We start from the raw sequence: 20,238 nt of genomic DNA, 5'->3' as shown, positions 1-20,238 counted from the left end.
CCACCAGGAAGCCTACACAATCCATTGAACCAACCTTAGACACTGGGGGCAGACAGAAAAAACAACGGGAACTATGAACCTGCAGCCTGAGAAAAGGAGACCCCAAACACAGTAAGTTAAGCAAAGTGTGAAGACAGTCACACAGCAGATGAAGGAGCAGGGTAAAAACCCACAGACCTGACAAATGAAGAGGAAATCGGCAGTCTACCTGAAAAAGAATTCAGAATAATGATAGTAAAGATGATTCAAAATCTTGGAAATAGAATGGAGAAAAAACAAAAACGTTTAACAAGGACCAAGAAGAATAAAGAGCAAGTGAACAATGATGAACAACACAATAAATGAAATGAAAAATTCTCTAGAAGGAATCAATAGCAGAATAACTGAGGCAGAAGAATGGATAAGTGACCTGGAATATAAAATAGTGGAAATAACTACTGCAGAGCAGAATAAAGAAAAAAGAATGAAAAGCACTGAGGACAGTCTCAGAGACCTCTGGGACATTAAACACACGAACATTCGAACTATAGGGATCCCAGAAGAAGAAGAGAAAAAGAAAGGGATTGAGAAAATGTTTGAAGAGATTATAGTTGAAAACTTCCCTAATATGGGAAAGGAAACAGTTAATCAAGTCCAAGAAGCACAGAGTCGCATACAGGATAAATACAAGGAGAAACGTACCAAGACACATAGTAATCAAACTATCAAAACGTAAATACAAAGAAAAAATATTAAAAGCAGCAAGGGAAAACCAACAAATAACACACAAGGGAATCCCCATAAGGTTAACAGCTGATCTTGCAGCAGAAACTCTGCAAGCCAGAAGGGAGTGTCAGGACATATTTAAAGTGATGAAAGGGAAAAAACTACAACCAAGATTACTCTACCCAGCAAGAATATCATTCAGATTTGATGGAGGAATTAAAACCGTTACAGACAAGCAAAAGCTAAGAGAATTCAGCACCACCAAACCAGCTTAACAACAAATGCTAAAGGAACTTCTCTAGGTAGGTACAACAAGAGAAGGAAAAGACCTACAATAACAAACCCAAAACAATTAAGAAAATGGTAATAGGAACATACATATCGATAATTACGTTAAATGTAAATGGATTAAATGCTCCAACCGAAAGACATACACTGGCTGAATGGATACAAAAATAAGACCCGTATATATGCTGTCTACAAGAGGCCCACTTCAGACCTAGGGACACATGCAGACTGAAAGTGAGGGGATGGAAAAAAATATTCCATGCAGATGGAAATCAAAAGAAAGCTGGAGTAGCAGTTCTCATATCAGACAAAATAGACTTTAAAACAAAGAGTATTAGAAGAGACAAGGACACTACATAATGATCAAGGGATAAATCCAAGAAGAAGATACAACAATTGTAAATATTTATGTACCTAACATACAAGCACCTCAGTACATAAGGCACATACTAACAGCCATAAAAGGGGAAATCAACAGTAACACAATCATAGTAGGGGACTTTAACACGCCACTTTCACCAATGGACAGATCATCCAAAATGAAAATAAATAAGGAAACACAAGCTTTAAATGATACATTACACAAGATCGACTTAATTGATATTTATAGGACATTCCATCGAAAAACAACAGAATACACATTTTTCTCAAGTGCTCATGGAACATTCTCCAGGATAGATCATACCAAGTCAAGCCTTGGTAAATTTAAGAAAATTGAAATTGTATATGTTATCTTTTCCGACCACAACACTATGAGACTAGACATCAATTACAGGAAAAATCTGTAAAAAATACAAACACATGGAGGATAAACAGCACACTACTTAATAACCAAGAGATCACTGAAGAAATCAAAGAGGAAATCAGTAAATACCTAGAAACAAATGACAGTGAAAACACAATGACCCAAAACCTATGGGATGCAGTAAAAGCAGTTCTAAGAGGGAAGTTTATATCAGTACAGTCCTACCTTAAGAAACAAGAAACATCTCAAATAACCAACCTAATCTTGCACCTAAAGCAACTAGAGAAAGAAGAACAAAAAAACCCCCAAAGTTAGCAGAAGGAAAGAAATCATAAAGATCAGATCAGAAATAAATGAAAAAGAAATGAAGGAAACAGTAGCTAGGATCAATAAAACTAAAAGCTGGTTCTTTGAGCAGGTAAACAAAATGGATAAACCATTAGCCAGACTCATCAAGAAAAAAGGGAAAAGACTCAAATCAATAGAATTAGAAATGAAAAAGGAGAAATAAGCACTGACACTGCACAAATACAAAGGATCATGACAGATTACTGCAAGCAACTATATGCCGACAAAACGGACCACCTGGAAGAAATGGACAAATTCTTAGAAAAGCACAACCTTCCTAGACTGAACCAGGAAGAAATAGAAAATATAAACAGACCAATCACAAGCACTGAAATTGAAATTGTGATTAAAAACCTTGCAACAGGGGCTTCCCTGGTGGCGCAGTGGTTGGGAGTCCACGTGCCGATGCAGGGGACACGGGTTAGTGCCCTGGTCTGGGAAGATCCCACATGCCATGGAGCGGCTGCGCCCGTGAGCCATGGCCGCTGAGCCTGTGCGTCTGGAGCCTGTGCTCCGCAACGGGAGAGGCCACGGCAGTGAGAGGCCTGCGTACCGCAAAAAAATAAATAAAAACAAAAATAACAAAAAACAAACAAACAAACAAAAACCTTCCAACAAACAACAGCCCTGGACCAGATGGCTTCACAGGTGAATTCTATCAAACATTTAGAGAAGAGCTAACACCTATCCTTCTCAAGCTCTTCCAAAATATAGCAGAGGGAGGAACACTCCCAAACTCATTCTATGAGGCCACCATCACCCTGATACCAAAACCAGACAATGATGTCACAAAGAAAGAAAACTACAGACCAATATCGCTGATGAACATAGATGCAAAAATCCTCAACAAAATACTAACAAATACAATACAACAGCACATTAAAAGGATCATACACCATGATCAAGTGGGGTGTATCCCAGGAATGCAAGGATTCTTCAATATACGCAAGTCAATCAATGTGATACACCACATTAACAAATTGAAGAATAAAAACCATATGATCATCTCAGTAGATGCAGAAAAAGCTTTCGACAAAATTCAACACCGGTTTATGATAAAAACCCTCCAGAAAGTAAGCATAGAGGTAACTTACCTCAACATAACAAAGGTTATATGTGACAAACCCACAGCCAACATCATTCTCAGTGGTGTAAAACGGAGACCATTTCCACTTATATCAGGAACAAGACAAGGTTGCCCACTCTCACCACTAATTATTCAACATTGTTTTGGAAGTTTTAGCCACAGCAATCAGAGAGGAAAAAGAAATAAAAGGAATCCAAAGCAGAAAAGAAGTAAAGCTGTCACTGTTTGCAGATGACATGATATACACATAGAGAATCCTAAAGATGCCACCAGAAAACTACTAGAGCTAATCAATGAATTTGGTAAAGTAGCAGGATACAAAATTAATGCACAGAAATCTCTTGCATTCTTATACACTAATGATGAAAAATCTGAAAGAGAAGTTAAGGAAACACTCCCATTTACCATTGCAACAAAAAGAATAAAATAGCTAGGAATAAACCTACCTAAGGAGACAAAAGACCTGTGTGCAGAAAACTATAAGACACTGATGAAAGAAATTAAAGGTGCTACAAACAGATGGAGAGATACACCACGTTCTTGGATTGGAAGAATCAACATTGTGAAAATGACTCTACTCCCCAAAGCAATCTATAGATTCAATGCAATCCCTATCAAACTACCAATGGCATTTTTCACAGATCTAGAACAAAAATTTTCACAATTTGTATTGAAACACAAAATACCCCGAATAGCCAAAGCAATCTTGAGAAGGAAAAATGGAGCTGGAGGAATCAGGCTCCCTGACTTCAGACTATACTACAAAACTACAGTAATCAAGGCAGTATGGTACTACCACAAAAACAGAAATATAGATCAATGGAACAGGTTAGAAAGTCCAGAGATAAACCCATGCACATATGGTCACCTTATTTTTGATGAAGGAGACAAGAATATACATTGGAGAAAAGACAGGCTCTTCAATATGTGGTGCTGGGAAAACTGGACAGCTACATGTAAAAGAATGAAATTAGTGCATTCCCTGACACCATACACAAAAATAAACTCAAAATGGATTAAAGACCTGAGTGTAAGGACAGACGCTGTAAAACTCTTAGAGGAAAACATAGGCAGAACACTCTATGACATGAATCACAGCAAGATCCTTTTTGACTCACCTTCTAGAGAAATGGAAATAAAAACAAAAATAAACAAATGGCACCTAATGAAACTTAAAAGCTTTTGCATGGCAAAGGAGACCCTAAACAAGAAGGAAAGACAACCCTCAGAATGGGAGAAAATATTTGCAAATGAAGCAACTGACAAAGGATTAATTTCCAAAATATACAAGCAGTTCATGCAGCTCAATATCAAAAAAACAAACAACTGAATCCAAAGATGGTCAGAAGACCTTAATAGACATTTCTCCAAAGACGATATACAGATTGCCAACAAACACATGAAAGAATGCTCAACATCATTAATCATTAGAGAAACGCAAATCAAAACTACAATGAGATATCACCTCACACCAGTGAGAATGGCCATCATCAAAAAATCTAGAAACAATAAATGCTGGAGAGGGTGTGGAGAAAAGGGAACCCTCTTGCACTGTTGGTGGGAACATAAATTGATACAGCCACTATGGAGAACAGTATGGAGGTTCCTTAAAAAATTAAAAATAGAACTACTGTACGACCGAGCAATCCCACTACTGGGCATATACTCTTGAGAAAACCATAATTCAAAAAGAGTCATGTACCGCAGTGTTCATTGCAGCTCTGTTTACAACTGCCAGGACATGGAAGCAACCTAAGTGTCCATCGACAGATGAATGGACAAAGATGTGGCACATATATACAATGGAATATTACTCAGCCATGGGAAGAAATGAAATTGAGTTATTTGTAGTGAGGTGGATGGACCTAGAGACTGTCATACAGAGTGAAGTAAGTCAGAAAGAGAAAAACAAATTCTGTATGCTAACACACATATATGGAATCTAGAAAAAAAAATGGTCATGAAGAACCTAGGGGCAGGATGGGAATAAAGATGCAGACCTACTTGAGAATGGACTTGAGGACACGGGGAGGGGAAGGGTAAGCTGGGATAAAGTGAGAGAGTGGCATGTACATATATACTCTACCAAATGTAAAACTGATAGCTAGTGGGAAGCAGCCACATAGCCCAGGGAGATCGGCTCGGTGCTTTGTGACCACCCAGAGGGGTGGGATAGGGAGGTTGGGAGGGAGGGAGATGCAAGAGGGAAGAGATATGCGGGTATATGTATATGTATGGTTGATTCAGTTTGTTATAAAGCACCAACTAACACACCATTGTAAAGCAATTTTACTCCAATAAAGATGTTTAAAAACATAAATAAATAAATTGGTAAGAGTTGTTTCCTCATGGTCTTTGGCATCATTGCCACCTGAAGCTGCCCTCTTGCCTCATTTCCCAAAGGCTGTGGTGTTAGGGCCGTGCCCATTATATCAGTCACTGGAGAAGGGTAGGAAAGGATGGAAAGGGTTAACATTTATGGAGAACCTTCCAAATTGTGTATAATCTCTTTTAATCCTCACAATGGCTCCATCAGGTCAGCACAGGGATTTGAGTTGAGGTCTGTGCCTCGGAGTTGAGGCTCTGCCTGATGCTGGTGTGCTCTTTTCTGTGTTTTGCATGTGTCTGTGTGTTTGTCTCCATTATCATAAAAAACATATTAAAACCTTGTTTTTTAAATTAATTAATTTATGGCTGTGTTGGGTATTTGCTGCTGTGCACGCTGTTTCTCTAGGTGAGGTGAGCAGGGGCTGCTCTTCCTTGTGGTGTGTGGGCTTCTCATTGTTGTGGCTTGTCTTGTGGAGCATGTGCTCTAGGTGTGCCGGCTTCAGTAGTTGTGGCACATGGGCTCAGTAGTTGTGGCTTGCGGACTCTGGAGCGCAGGCTCAGTAGTTGTGGCACACGTGCTTAGAGCTCTGCAGCATGTGGGATCTTCCCAGAGCAGGGCTCGAACCCATGTCCCCTGCATTGGCAAGTGGACTCAACCACTGTGCCACCAGGGAAGTCCCTCAAAACCTTTTGAGAAAGCAGTATATGCCTTCCTCCTCCCCAAAGGCATCTTAATAATATAGAGAACATGCAAACAACACAAGAATTCCTCTTGCATTTATTTTGTAAGTATTATTTATTCTTGTTTCATGTTTTAAGTTTATCTGTTTTCAGAGATGGAGTTTGGGTGTCTCTTAGCCATATAATGGAGTTATGTGTTTTTTATACGTATGAATCTACATCAATATCTGTTCAAATTAAAAGGACCATTGACAATTTTTTACAAGTGTGTGTTTAAGGAATGAAAATTAATTTAAATAACTAATGGACTATTATTATGAGCCGAAACATTCTGGCTTAAGCTCTAAAAATGATTATTTTTAGTTCCTTTATTTAGATCTTCTAGATACTTTTGGTGATTACATTAGAGATAGCCTGGGCTAATTTGAATGTACTGTGCTTGCATTTTCGTTTTAGTGTGGGGCTTTCTCAGATAGCCTTCTTTGGGCTTTTATTTTATACAGTCTACTCTGGTGTGAAATCTCTTAGGTTTTATTTTCTCCTTTTGTTCTGTGGTCCTGCATTTTTTACTTTTGCCTGGACACTGGCATGTGCTTTCACTGATGTTCTATTTTTTATCAGGCAAACACAATACCACTCTGGAAAGGGTTGCAATTGCTTTTGATGCAAGTGCGGTCTTGTTATACCTGCTGTTGTCATACATGTTTGGTAATGTAGCAGTCCCTCTCATCACTTAGGCAATTTAAACCTCAGGATATTTTTGTAACATTGACATTTTATTCAAGAATACGTGTCTCCACTATACACAGAATTTGCATTCAAAAATCTGCTTAGGTCACTATTATATTAGTATAATTGTGTGTGGAAAGATAGGACTGTGCATGCATACGTGTGTGTGCTTCTGCTGCATGGTAGGCCTTGTAACTATACAAAAAACCTGTATGTATTCAGGTAACAGTGTAGGTTTTAGAATCTCTGGAACCCTCGTTACTCTCTGCAGACTGCACAGTCCTAATGTTAAGTCTTCATAGGACTAGTCCTCCTAAGAAACTGATTTTTTTTTTTTTGCGGTACACGGGCCTCTCACTGTTGTGGCCTCTCCCATTGCGGAGCACAGTCTCCGGACGCGCAGGCTCAGCGGCCATGGCTTACAGGCCCAGCCGCTCCGCGGCATGTGGGATCTTCCCGGACCGGGGCACGAACCCGTGTCCCCTGCATCGGCAGGCGGACTCTCAACCACTGCGCCACCAGGGAAGCCCAGAAACTGATCATATTTAATCTCAGGACATCTTAAGGAAAATGACTGATTTTGAGTTTTTACATACCTGTAAGTCATAGAGGTGCTAAGGATAGCTAAAAATCTGAAATAAGAAAGGGTTTTAGATGAAGAATCAATTTCGGCTATATTATGTCTTAACTGCCTTCCATATTTAGTACACATTATAATTAGAATCCTCTAATTACTCTTGCAAGCAGCTTTAAAGCCAAAGAATATACCAGTATTTCTTTTGCTTACATATTTTTTCTAGGTATCTTTTGCAGTTGCAGGCATTTATCTTTTTCAGGAGCTAAATAAACAAGTAAGCAAGCAGTAGGCAAGGGCTGTTAACAATGCATTTGTTTCAGAAAGCCCCCAGGCCTTTACTAAAGACATTTTCACGTGTTAGACTCTTAGAAACCAACTATTACATGACTCAATAGGCAAGCCAGCCTGGCATGTAGGGGTCTAACAGGGAGAAGCTCCTTTTCTATAATACTTTCAGCAAATCTTTATTGAGAAAGCAGAACCCCAGACTGACAGTGCCTGTGAGAGAAGCTACAGTGGGTGACAGTGACGGCAAGCTGTACGCTGGATTTTGGTATCACCTGCCAGTAATGTGTATATTAATTTTTAAGTATGAACAGAAATAGAATATTTTCACACTTGAAAAGAAACTGGATTCTATATTTTGAAGTTTCCACATAGGTATTTGACTTAGTTTAAGGTCTTCTGGGGCCTGTAAGCAGAAATTTATTCCTCACAGCATTATTTAACTATTCAAGGGAAGTAATTAATGTTTTCATGATTTCTAAATTAGCTTGGGAAAATTATCTGAAACTTTCTCAAGGGAGAGTCATTTTATTATGTCAACAAAATTTTACGAGTTAGGTAAAAGTGAATTAAATACCTTATCCCATAATTCCCCTGAAAGCAAAACTATTAGCTAGAATTAACTGATGCACGGTTGTTTTCTGTAACATGTTGGAACTCTTTCCGAGCCCCAGTTTTCAACAGGATTCTTGTGGTTCACTGATGCTGTGGGGAATAAACAGATCATTGCCCTCAATGAGCTTATATTTCAGTAGTAAAGATAAACCTTGAAAATTTATTGAGATAATTAATCATGTTATAATAATCATGCTCTGTTTGTGGCTCTAGACTGAGGACACTTCTTCCCAAACAGTCTCTAAAAGGGCACATATTAATACCCTGCAACTTAGGATCAGTTTAATCGATGGGAAACACCCTTGCCGCTTTGAATTCTTTCAACCATGCCATCACCCTCATGATTGCCTTCCTCTGGATCCCAAGTCATTTTCTTCTATTCATCCTGAACTTTAGTACTGGTGTCAGACTTGCTTTCTTCACTCCCAAGGCTCACCATTATCCTGATGGCTTTGGTATATTTGTGGAAAGTCCCTAGGTAGTTCCTTCACCTCCTCATCTCCAAAAATCACCTAACTTTTTTTTTTTTTGCGTTACGCGGGCCTCTCACTGTTGTGGCCTCTCCCATTGTGGAGCACAGGCTACAGACGCGAGGCTCAGTGGCCATGACTCACGGGCGCAGCCGCTCCGCGGCACGTGGGATCTTCCCGGACTGGGGCACGAACCCATGGCCCCTGCATCGGCAGGCGGACTCTCAACCACTGCGCCATCAGGGAAGCCCACCTACCTTTTTTAACCTGCTGCTCTTATTATACAGATCTTACAGTATCTCACAAGTGTTCTAGCTTTACATGTAAGCATCTCACCTTCTGACCATAACATAAATTAATCTTTCTACTTGATTAATTTCACTGAGATCATCCATCAGCCTCATGGGGAGCATCCGTTGATCAAGCCATCTGTCTTTTGCTAATTCATCAATTTGCTCATTGTATCAAAATTTGATTTCTTTGTAATCTTTTTTTGGTCACATTTTCTATATCCATAAACTCCTTGATTCCTTTTTTTCTGTCTACTATTTATGAGCTTAAAATCAAGCAAATTCTATTTTAAATAGAATCACGCTCCATGGTAGATCAGGATCACTAGAAATTCACAGTCAATAACTTCAGCTGGGCCCACAATACTCCTGGAGATCCTATCACATTTTTCTTTTCAGTTCCTTTTCTCCTTTTCTGTCCATTCTACTCCATTCATTTCTCTCCAAACTCCAACCACTCCTCCTTCCCACTAGGCCCATCCCTTGTAGCTGAGAAAACTGAGGCCATACAAGAGAAACTCACTTATCTACCAATCCTACAAATCCTATCATATCTTCATTCGTCCTCTCCTTCTTTCCTCATGTTGTAAAAGAAGTAGAGCCCCTCCTCTGACCTGTGATTTGGATCCCGTGCTATCCTATCTCACATTAACAGTTATTTCTCTCATGTACACTCAAACATTCCCTTCAAATTGAATCATCCTCATCAACTTCAAAACATCTAAGTGTTTTCCGTCCTAAAAATGATAATAAAAAGTTGAACGCTTCCCTTGACCCCATATCTTCTTCCATCCTTGGTTAGATTTCTCTACCGATTCAGGCATACTTCCTGTAGGAGGGTTACAAACATCTCCACTCCTCTGCTCTCTTCATTATTGTCTAATATGGTTTTCATTTCTGTTACTTCATATCATGGTACTTTATTTGGTCACTCTTAATCACAGTGTTACATATAAGGTGTGGTTTTGTTCCAGCTTTACTGAGATATAATTGACATATAACATTATGTAAGTTTAAGGTGTACAATGTGCTGATTTGATACAAGTATGTATTGCAGAATGATTACCACTATAGCATTAGCTAACACCACCCTGTCACATAATTACCATTTCTATTTTGTCGTGGGAACATTTAAGATTCACTCTCTTAGCAACTTTCAAGTATGTAATACAGTGGTTTTAAACACAATCACCATGTTATACATTAGATCCGCAGAAATTATTCATCTTATAACCAGAAATTTGTGTTCTCTGGTATGACATCATTTATATGTGGAATCAAAAAAAAAAAAACCTCAAAGAAACAGAGGCTAGAATGTTGGATACTAGGGTCTGGGGTTTGGGAGAAGTGGGGATATGTTGTTTACAGTGTACAAACTTCTAGTTATAAGGTATATATGAGGGTATTTTTAATCTCCATCTTACTTAGTGTTTGATCAGCATTTGGTGCTGACATCTCTTCTCCTTCAGATATTCTTTTATTGGCTTTTATGATACCATGTACCTCCATTTCCCTTTTATATCTCTACACACTTTAATTTTTCTCAGTTTCCTCTGTCTTTTTGTAGGCTTATCTTCCTTTATCCTGTCAGGGTGAAAAGTATGGCAAAAAAGAGAGAAGCTGGCTTGGGATGGATCCTTGAGAATCCAATGTTTAGAGTTTACATGAGAGAAAGAGAAGTCAGTTATATTTAATGATGCTAACATACTTATGTTCATGTATATTATACATTGTGTGTGTGTGTATATCTATGTATAATTTGTTATTGTTGTTGTTGAGCTAACAGCTATTGAATGTCTGCTATGTGCCAGGTAGTAAGAATACGCTTTGAGGACACAAAGTTGAGTCAAGCACAGCTCCTTATTTGAGGCCTCACATTGACATCAGAGATGTAGATGTATGTGCTTTACTAGCACTGATATGGATGGACCTGCAGCTTTAGTTATGTTGGTTAAGATGACTATTTTATTCAGGTGACTATTTTATTACAGATGACTGTTTTATTCATTATCCAAATTTGGACCAGAACATATAGAAGTAAACCTATTTCTATTCTGTAGGTTTTCATTTTGTTACATTTATTGTTTGAAGGCAAATGTGTAATTTACTTTGAACTTTACATTAACAATATTCAGTGTTTAAAACTTCAAATCACAGAAAACATATTTGAGGAGGTTTATGGGAATGAAATACCAGTTTATTCTAAGGTTTAAAAAATTTTTTTTAATTTTCCAAATTCAGGGCAGGGAGTTAAGTTTTTGAAAAGGGAGGAGGGAATGGGAAGAAATTTCATTTTAGCACATGTGTCCTTTATGGGTATTTTCTTCCCATGATGGCAGTGGTGCCCCTTAACCTAGAATGCTTACCGTGTGCCAGGAGCTGTGCTAAATGGTTCACGTGTGTTATCTCATTTAATTCCCCCTTAACCCTGAGGCGGATACTAATAGTTTCTTTTTATAGAAAAAGAAACTTAGGTTTAGACTGTACATCAGTTAAAGTTACATAAGTAACTTTACATATGTTTTTCTGTAAGTTAAAGTTAACATTTAAATAATGTGAACTCAATGTATATCTGACTTTGGAGCCTACACTTTTAACACTGTGATATATTGAAAGAAAATTAAGTGCAAGTTTTTTTTTTTTTTTTTGCGGTACGGGGGCCTCTCACTGTTGTGGCCTCTCCCGTTGCGGAGCACAGGCTCCGGACACGCAGGCTCAGCGGCCATGGCTCACGGGCCCAGCTGCTCCACGGCATGTGGGATCTTCCCAGACCAGGGCACGAACCCGTGACCCCTGCCATCGGCAGGCGGACTCTCAACCACTGCGCCACCAGGGAAGCCCCAAAGTGCAAGTTTTTATTTCAGATTTTTCTCATGTCCATAATGTCTTGTCTTACATGGCATTCCATATATCATTTAATCATTTCACATATACCATTCAATCTTCACAACAAACCTGAGTTACGGGCAAGGCCAGTGTTGCCCATCTGAGGCTCTGAAGACATGGTTAAATTAGTGGCCTGGGTTACATGTGATAGCAAACCGGCAACCAGAGCCCAGGCTCCTTACTTTGAGTTCAGCTTTCCATTGTATGAGGTACTTCTGCATTAATTCAGTTTGCCAAAAGATAAAGTTGTTCTTGTTCTTAAGGGTTCTCCTCCTTCCCTCCTTTAATTTGACTTGACTTCAGTTATTTAGTTAGTAAACCAAGAATGTTGCTAGAGTAGCAAAAATTTGATTAGAATCATCACCTTCAGTATTTCAGGTAACAGAGTGGAGTGGAAACAGCATGAAAAGCAGAGCCCTTTCATTCTGTTCTCAGGCTGGCCTCCTGGATGGGTTCAAGTTGACATCTGGTATGGCTTCCCTTGCTGTCTTCTCCTGGGAAGCCCTAGTTTTCTATTTGACACCGAGCATTAGCTCTGACCTGAGCATTAGCCCAAGCAAGTTTTGCATAATTAAGCTATTGAGATTGGTTTTCCCTGAGTGGACAGAAGAGACTTACAAGGTGAGGGCTCTGTTAAAGTGATAAAGCTGATTAGATACTTAGCAGTAAAGGAATCTGATCTTAGAAATTTCCTCTTGCTCTAGTTAATGAGGCAGAGACAACACTTAGGGAAAATGAGGTCACTAGAAAGAGAAACATTTTTTTTTTCTTTACTAAAGAACCAATTCTTTCACTCCCTTTTAAATCAAGGCCTAAATTTATTGTCCAGAGTAAAGCTCAATTTAAATGAACAAATAAGAAACTTTTCCTCAGGGGTGTAGTAAACATGTTTAAACTTACCACCTACGAAGTAAAACAATTCGAGAAAGTAAAACTAAGATAAGCCTAGAATTAAAATAATTTAATTAATGCTGACTGTAACAAACCTGAAATAATGAACTGATTAATTATTCAGCTGTGTGGTCTATTCATAAGACTGGATTTTTTCCAAAAATAATTTTCTTTTTTCTTTCTATACTTTCCCTTTCCTTGAACTACCATTTGAGCAAGTAAAACTTGTTTTCCTGGAATATACTTACACAAATGTCCTATATTAACAATGTTCATAATCTTACCTTTTGGTTTATATAGCACTTTTACAGATGCTACTGTTTAATCCTCACAAAACTTTATAATGAAATCTGCATTATCTCCATATTATGGAGTTGGGACTTGGCTCTTAAAGGTTATGTGATTTGCTCAAGAATTTGTAAATAGGAGAGTTGGGTGTCAAATACAAATTTTCTCACCCCCAGAATGTGGCCTGTACCACAACTGCTCCAAGTTATGCATTATTTAAAGTCTCTACTTCTCTCCTCTATTTCTTGCTAAACCTTTGTTCCAATGTTTAGAAAGTGACCTGACAGTTGTTATCATATCAAATACCTTCACGTGAAATGCAAATGATATGTATACACACACTCACACATACACACACATATATTTCTGTCTTTATAGATTAGCCCTCCTTTCATCATGAAGTATTTGTCTTCCCCAAAAAACATTCTCCTACTTCTCAGCTTTAACTTATTCCAGGGAAATTAATAGTCATAAAGGGCAAACTTGAAGTAGAAAAGAACTAACACAGGAGGTAGCTTATGATGGGAGTGATTGGAGGGGAGGTGAACCATCCACCCAGCCTGCTGTGTCCCATTGTCATTGGCTTTGGGGTGGATGTAGATATGGTATGAGAATAGGAAGGGTGTAATGCTGATTGATGATACTGCTGTTTAGTCAATAGACTATCTAATTAGTTTGCTATTTAAAATGACACTTTAAAAATTTAACATATTAGACTTTTAAAGGAAATTTAAAGTCTAAATTAAATGTTCTACTGTGTTTGTTTCTTGATCTTGAGAGGAAGTGTAGTGAAGTTGATGGAAGATTAGATCCTGGAGGTTGACTTGGGTCCATCCCTGGCTCTACGACTTGTTAGCTGTTAGACTTTGGGCCAGTCACTTAACTTTCTTTAAATTGAGGATAAAAATAATAACTACCTCATATGATTGTAGTGAAGATGTAATGAATTTGTGTGTGTGCAGAGAGAGAGAGAAAGAGAGAGGAGGGAAACAACAGCAGATGTGAGCATGAATGAGCATGCTCAGTTAGAACAGTCTCTTGAGTATAGTAAGTGCTCAGTAAAAACAATAAAAACAATCAAACTTATCCCCCTCCACTTCAGTAAAACTGTGTCAGAAGTTACCAGAGAACCCCTAATGGCTAACTTTAACTGATACTTTTTTAGTTTTCCTTGACCTCTCTCCTACAGTTCATGTTTTTTGCTGTAGTCTGCATCTATTTTATTCAGACTCTTAAATTTCTAGTTTGTTGTTCTATTTTTACAGAGTTACAGCAAGCGTCATTGTTTTCACTTTCTCCCATAGAGGCCCTAAATCTGTGCTGAGCTAGAACCACAGCCTGTTTCCAGAATTCGCAAATACTCCCATGGGAAAGAAGATCCTGGGATCACTCTGGAGAGATCCTGTCCTCCTAAAATTTGTGCTCATCTAGATGCCATTGTTTATACAGATATCTGATGTTTTAAAATTATGGTCATTGTAATTTATCTGGCCTTTTCTAATCCTTTTGGTGGGAGTGTTGACCTGCCTGACTGGGGGGAGTGCCTTCCTCCACCATTCTGTCTGAATTGTACTTTGTTGGCCTTACTTCTGATGGCTGTCTTCTTGCCTTCCATTTCATGGTTTGCTGCTTTTTATCTTCTATACCGTCTTACTCACCAATCCCTGTAACTTTCAAATCTATAGCTTACTCACTGCCATGATAACGACTTCCAAATCTATAGCTTTATTTTAAACCCATCTCTTCTCTTTGAGATGTATCTGTCTAGTTATCTCCTAAGCATTTACCCCATATGTATCCTAGGCTAATCGAATCTGAAATGTCTGAAATGTACTTAGTTATCTTCTCCCTCAAATTTGTATCTTTTTCTGTATCACGTGTTCTGGCTAGGGATCCTGATAGTGTTGGGTCATGGGGTAGGCTGCCCCAAAATGTGCCTCAAGGGTATACTGATTATTATCAGTTAGTTTCTTAAGAAATGGCCAGTGCAAGAGGGATACTCTGACCCTTCTTTCTGTCTTTCTGAAAACAGGAAATAAATCTCTCATGTGAAAGGTGTACCCCCTGCATCTGGAGACAGAAGAACACCCTTATCACCCTTATCTCTTATCAGAGACAGAGAATGCTGAGCTGAAAAGTCCGTGTAAACAAACCTTGCTACTTCACTAATTTACTGCCCCAGGTCCACACTCTGTTTAGTTTCTTCACTAATTGAGCACCCAAAACTATTTCCTGTCACTTCCTCACAAATTTATTGTTTCTTTGTCTAAAAAGCATAAAGGCTACCTGCTTTGGCCACTTCTTAGGTGCCATTTCTATGAGACCTGTGGGAAGTTTCCTCCTTCTTGACAACAGACAATAGCATTATCTACCTAAGGACCCAGGCCAGCAATGAGAATTTTCCTATTATTTCTATACAACTAATGAACCAATAATTTCTATTTTGTCTGTTTCCTTAGTATTATTTCTTTTATCTCTCCTTTTTCTTCTCATCTTTCTATTTTCACTGCTACTAGCATATTATTTGTCTGTTTCTAGTCTTACCTTCTTTGGGGCCATCCTCCACCTTTTAGCCAAATATATCTCTTTATTTTTATTTTTTTAAAGTTATTTATTTATTCATTTATTTTTGGCTGCGCTGGGTCTTCGTTGCTGCGTGGGTTCTCTCCAGTTGCGGCAAGTGGGGGCCACTCTTCATTGTGGTGCACGGGCTTCTCATTGCGGTGGCTTCTCTTGTTGCAGAGCACAGGCTCTAGGTGCACGGGCTTCAGTAGTTGTGGCACGTGGGCTCAGTAGTTGTGGCTCGCGGGCTCTAGAGTGCAGGCTCAGTAGTTGTGGTGCACAGGCTCAGTTGCTCCATGGCATGTGGGATCTTCCCAGACCAGGGATTGAACCCGTGTGCCCTGCATTGGCAGGCAGATTCTTAACTGCTGCGCCACCAGGGAAGTCCTGAGCCAAATATATTTGTAATAGACCAATTTGATTATATTTTATTCCTACTTTAAATATCAATTTCCAATATGTTTCCTAAAACATTTTGCAAAACACTCCAAAGATAACCTATGTCTCTCCATGAATAAAGGAGCCCATAGTCAAATAAAATGTTGAAATGTGGCATGCTTAATCCGTTCTCTTGAAGAGTCACAGCACACGTTACTAAGGGAAAGTCTTTACGAAGTTCTGTGATTGACTGTAACAACAAAATTCTAAAACATTAGCTTATATCTGAACATTGATTTTTAAAAATATATTTATTAAAATATTTATTAATAATATATATATTTTTAATTGATTAATCATTGACAGGATATGCTCCTGACTTCACTCCCATGGTATTCAAAGTCTTCCATGCCTACTTCTCTAATTTCATCTCTTCCCTCTTGAGTCTTTAGCTATACAGATTACATTCATTTGGTTTCCCAAACACAGAGTTCTGTTCTATTCCACTGTATATGGTTCCCTTTGCCTGGAGTAACACTAATCTATCTGATGACCTCTGTCTTTGAAAATTCAGCTATTTAAAAGCTTAGATCAGTTGATGTCTTCGCTGGTTAGCATACTGCTTGGCACATTTGTAGGTGCTCAATATATGTTAAATAAATAACAGAAATGGAAAAAGTCAATAAGGGAAAATTTAGAGATATGAGATTTGCTATATCTGCCTATTCATTCTGCCTGTATATTGCCCATTCAGGAAATCTACAACACTTAATAATAGTTGTTTAAGAGATTTAGTGAGAACTGCTTGACCTCAATAATTTAATTGCTCTTCAAAAAAATGTTGTTTACCTGTACAACGTTTAGGAAATTACTCACATTATAAGATGAAATTTTAATTCTTATTGGACGAAAATTAAATTTTAATTTTTGTGTGTTGTAGCTATTTTTCTTTCACTGTGAAAATTCCTTAAAATGATTGTTGTAAGTGTTTTCTATTTCTTCCTGACAGGTAATATTTGAAGCTGAAGTCTCGGGAGGAAGAAGTGGTTATATTGCCATTGATGACATCCAAGTCCTGAGTTATCCTTGTGGTAGGTTGTGATTAAGAACTGTATTTTTCTATATCCTTTCAACACTTGTCTTATATTGGTAGTGACTATTGATTATCACTTGGTCCTTGCTCTCTCTTTTGTTGTTGTTACTCCTAGCCTTTTGTTCAGTTTTAAAAGAACACTGAAATATTTCTAGAGTTTTGTTTTGTTTTTGTTTTTGTTTTTGTTTTTTTGCGATACGCGGGCCTCTCACTGTTGTGGCCTCTCCCGTTGCGGAGCACAGGCTCCGGATGCACAGGCTCAGCGGCCACGGCTCACGAGCCCAGCCGCTCCGCGGCATGTGGGATCTTCCCGGACCAGGGCACGAACCCGCATCCCCTGCATCGGCAGGTGGACTCTAAACCAATGCGCCACCAGGGAAGCCCTCTAGAGTTTTTGAATCAAATATTTTTCAGACTTGTACTACACATGTTAAAGGATTCTTTTAATTACTGTTCAAAAGAAAACCACAGTCCCAAAATGGTGTCACTCATGCTAAAAGTTCATGATACAAAACCTAGATTTATGCCTGATCCAACTGCAGTTTCACTTTCTTCCAGAAATGTTATCTTAATTGACCAGTCTGGATTTCATGGTCAAGCCCCAGTAGGATAATCTGTCCTGTGATCTCTCTCCATCTCCCAGAGGAAGAAGAGGTGATCTGAATCATAAAACCCTTGCTGTTCCTTTTCTTCCTCAAAGAAGATATCCTGGCCTAAAAATAATTACTTCTTTTCTTTTTGCTAGTAGCTCCCTTGCCCCACTCTTCTTATAAAAACCTTCCATTTTGTACAACCCCTTTGATCTGTCTTATAGTTAATAGTTGGGATGCTGCCTGATTCATGAATCCCCTAATAAAGCCTGTTAGATCTTCAGTTTATTTAGTTGACATTATTTTTGACAGAAAAAATTAAAAATGTAAATGAAACTCTAGGTAGGACTTGTTCCATCTTTTGGTATTATTAAATTGCCTAGGAAAGCAAAGAATAACAAATCAGTTCAGTGAAAAGAAAATAAAAAGAAGCCTCACCAACTTATGTGATCTGCTAAGTTGAAAGTTGGGGTGAAATGAAGAAAATGAATTAACTCATCTTATTCCAAACTTAAGACTAAGTTTTTAATGTCATAATAAATTTCAGGCTAATTCATATTAAACAACAAAACAATAGAAAGCACACAAAACAAGAAACTCAATTTATTAACACATAGTTTGGTATGTCCTTAGATGCACATTGATTGGTCTTCAGATGGGGTAACTACTTTTATGTTTATATCACATACTCTGAAAGGCAATTACTGCATGCATTCAGTAGAGCCAGGCATAAAACGGTTGGTATAAATTCAGACTTAAGCTGTATCTCCCAACAGCAGTGATTTATAGGGCCCATGAATTCTAGATGATCTGTTCAGTAACCCTCCTGGTGGAAATTCTCTAATACTCTGTAAGCAGCATGCACAGGGGGCACTGTGCCAGGGGCCAAGGCTCATGCTCCTGCTAACTGGTTGTCAAACCCTAGTGTGCCTCAGAATCACCAACTGGATGTGGCAAATCACACATTGCTTGGCCCCTCACCTGGTTCTGATTGTTCCCAGGTGATACCAATGCTGATCGTCTTGAGTTCACAATTTGAGAACCACTGTTGTAGCTTGTGTTCTAGTGCAAGCATTCCTTTTTCTGAAGCACCTACTGAGATGAGGCATTGGAGAAAGATGTAGCAGGCAAAGGTGAAATGATTTATTACATGTGGTGTATTCTAAGAAAAAGGAGAAATTATCTCACTTAAAGTTCAAGCTGGTTTACTAAACTCCTTCAATCCATTCATATATGAGAACGGTGTTTCCATCTACTGTTCATTTACACTTCTTTAAAGAAGATATTAAAGAAAGGCTTTCATGAGTAAACAAGTTAAAAAATACAGAAATTGAGCACAACAGTAGTTTCATTGTGATATGGTCCTTCATGCACTATCTTTACTCACTGAGGCTTAGCTTTTCCCGTTTATGTGTCCTTTCAGTTGAAAACCTGAATAAGCTTCAGTTTTAAAAGGTAATTATAGAGAATGCTTGTTTGACAGTCATGTAACTCATGTATATTTTGATGGCAGTCATCGTTTTGTTGGTCTAATATTTCTTTGGGGTAACTTTCTTAGGACTATGAAGGAATAGCAGGTGGATTTAACAACAGTTAAGCTAATACTCTGAGAGGAAGGAAAACAGTCGCTTACCTTGTTCTTTGAAGTACTAGAGGATTATAGTTATTGAAATTTCTTTAGAAAAGAAAAGAAAGATGTAACTGCTTAAATTGTAACTTAATAGTTCAGCGGCCATGTATATGCCAGTTTTTGAGCTGTCATTCTGTGTTTTTCTTATAGTTTTCTATTATGCTCTGCTTTGTGACTATTTGATCTCTTTTGTTTGCTTTGACTTGTAACTGTTTTATTATCACCCGTATGCAACATGCTACGGGGGTCCTCCAGCAGTAATCGTTGGGTGCTCACTCTGTATAGAATTGCTCTAGTAATTATGGGGCGATACGTAATAAAGCTATTAAAAAAAGAGAACTTAGAGTGAGAGAGGCAACAGTGTCTTTCAGCACAGAGAAAACTCAGATTTTCTTCCATACGACATTAGTCTTGGCCAAAGGTAAAAGTATGAACAACATTATTCTGTTGGGAAAAAGTAACACGGCATGTTTTCTTCATGTGGAAAAAAGTAAGTTTTTTCTTGTCTTCACAGATAAATCTCCTCATTTCCTCCGTCTGGGAGACGTAGAGGTCAATGCAGGGCAGAATGCTACATTTCAGTGTATCGCTACAGGGAGAGACGCTGTACATAACAAGTTATGGCTGCAGGTAAGGCCGCATTGGCAGCTGAACTAAAGGGTACACTTGATTTTTAAAAAATCACAAATTCTTTTTCCCTGTGTATGTGTGTGGGGGGGTGGGGGGTGGAATATGTGTGTGACAGGTTGTCTTTTGTGTAGGTTTGATTTAA

The 20,238-nt window shown here is 38.4% G+C and overlaps 1 protein-coding gene across 4 annotated transcripts in view; it reads left to right on the top strand.

Annotated features, from left to right (window-relative positions):
* Positions 1-20,238, top strand: part of PTPRK (protein tyrosine phosphatase receptor type K) — a 573,018-nt gene that overhangs the window by 279,152 nt on the left and 273,628 nt on the right. For all 4 annotated transcript variants that reach the window (XM_007461250.1, XM_007461251.1, XM_007461249.1 and 1 more), the window contains exons 4-5: positions 17,163-17,244; positions 19,981-20,096. In XM_007461250.1, coding sequence (XP_007461312.1) covers positions 17,163-17,244; positions 19,981-20,096 — 198 coding nt within the window. The remainder of the gene's footprint in view (positions 1-17,162; positions 17,245-19,980; positions 20,097-20,238) is intronic.

Source organism: Lipotes vexillifer, unplaced genomic scaffold (assembly GCF_000442215.2).
Source record: "Lipotes vexillifer unplaced genomic scaffold, Lipotes_vexillifer_v1.1 scaffold201, whole genome shotgun sequence".
NCBI classification, from domain to species: Eukaryota; Metazoa; Chordata; class Mammalia; order Artiodactyla; family Lipotidae; genus Lipotes; species Lipotes vexillifer.
The sequence above is the reverse complement of the archived record's forward strand: the minus strand, read 5'-3'. Positions and strand labels throughout refer to the sequence as shown.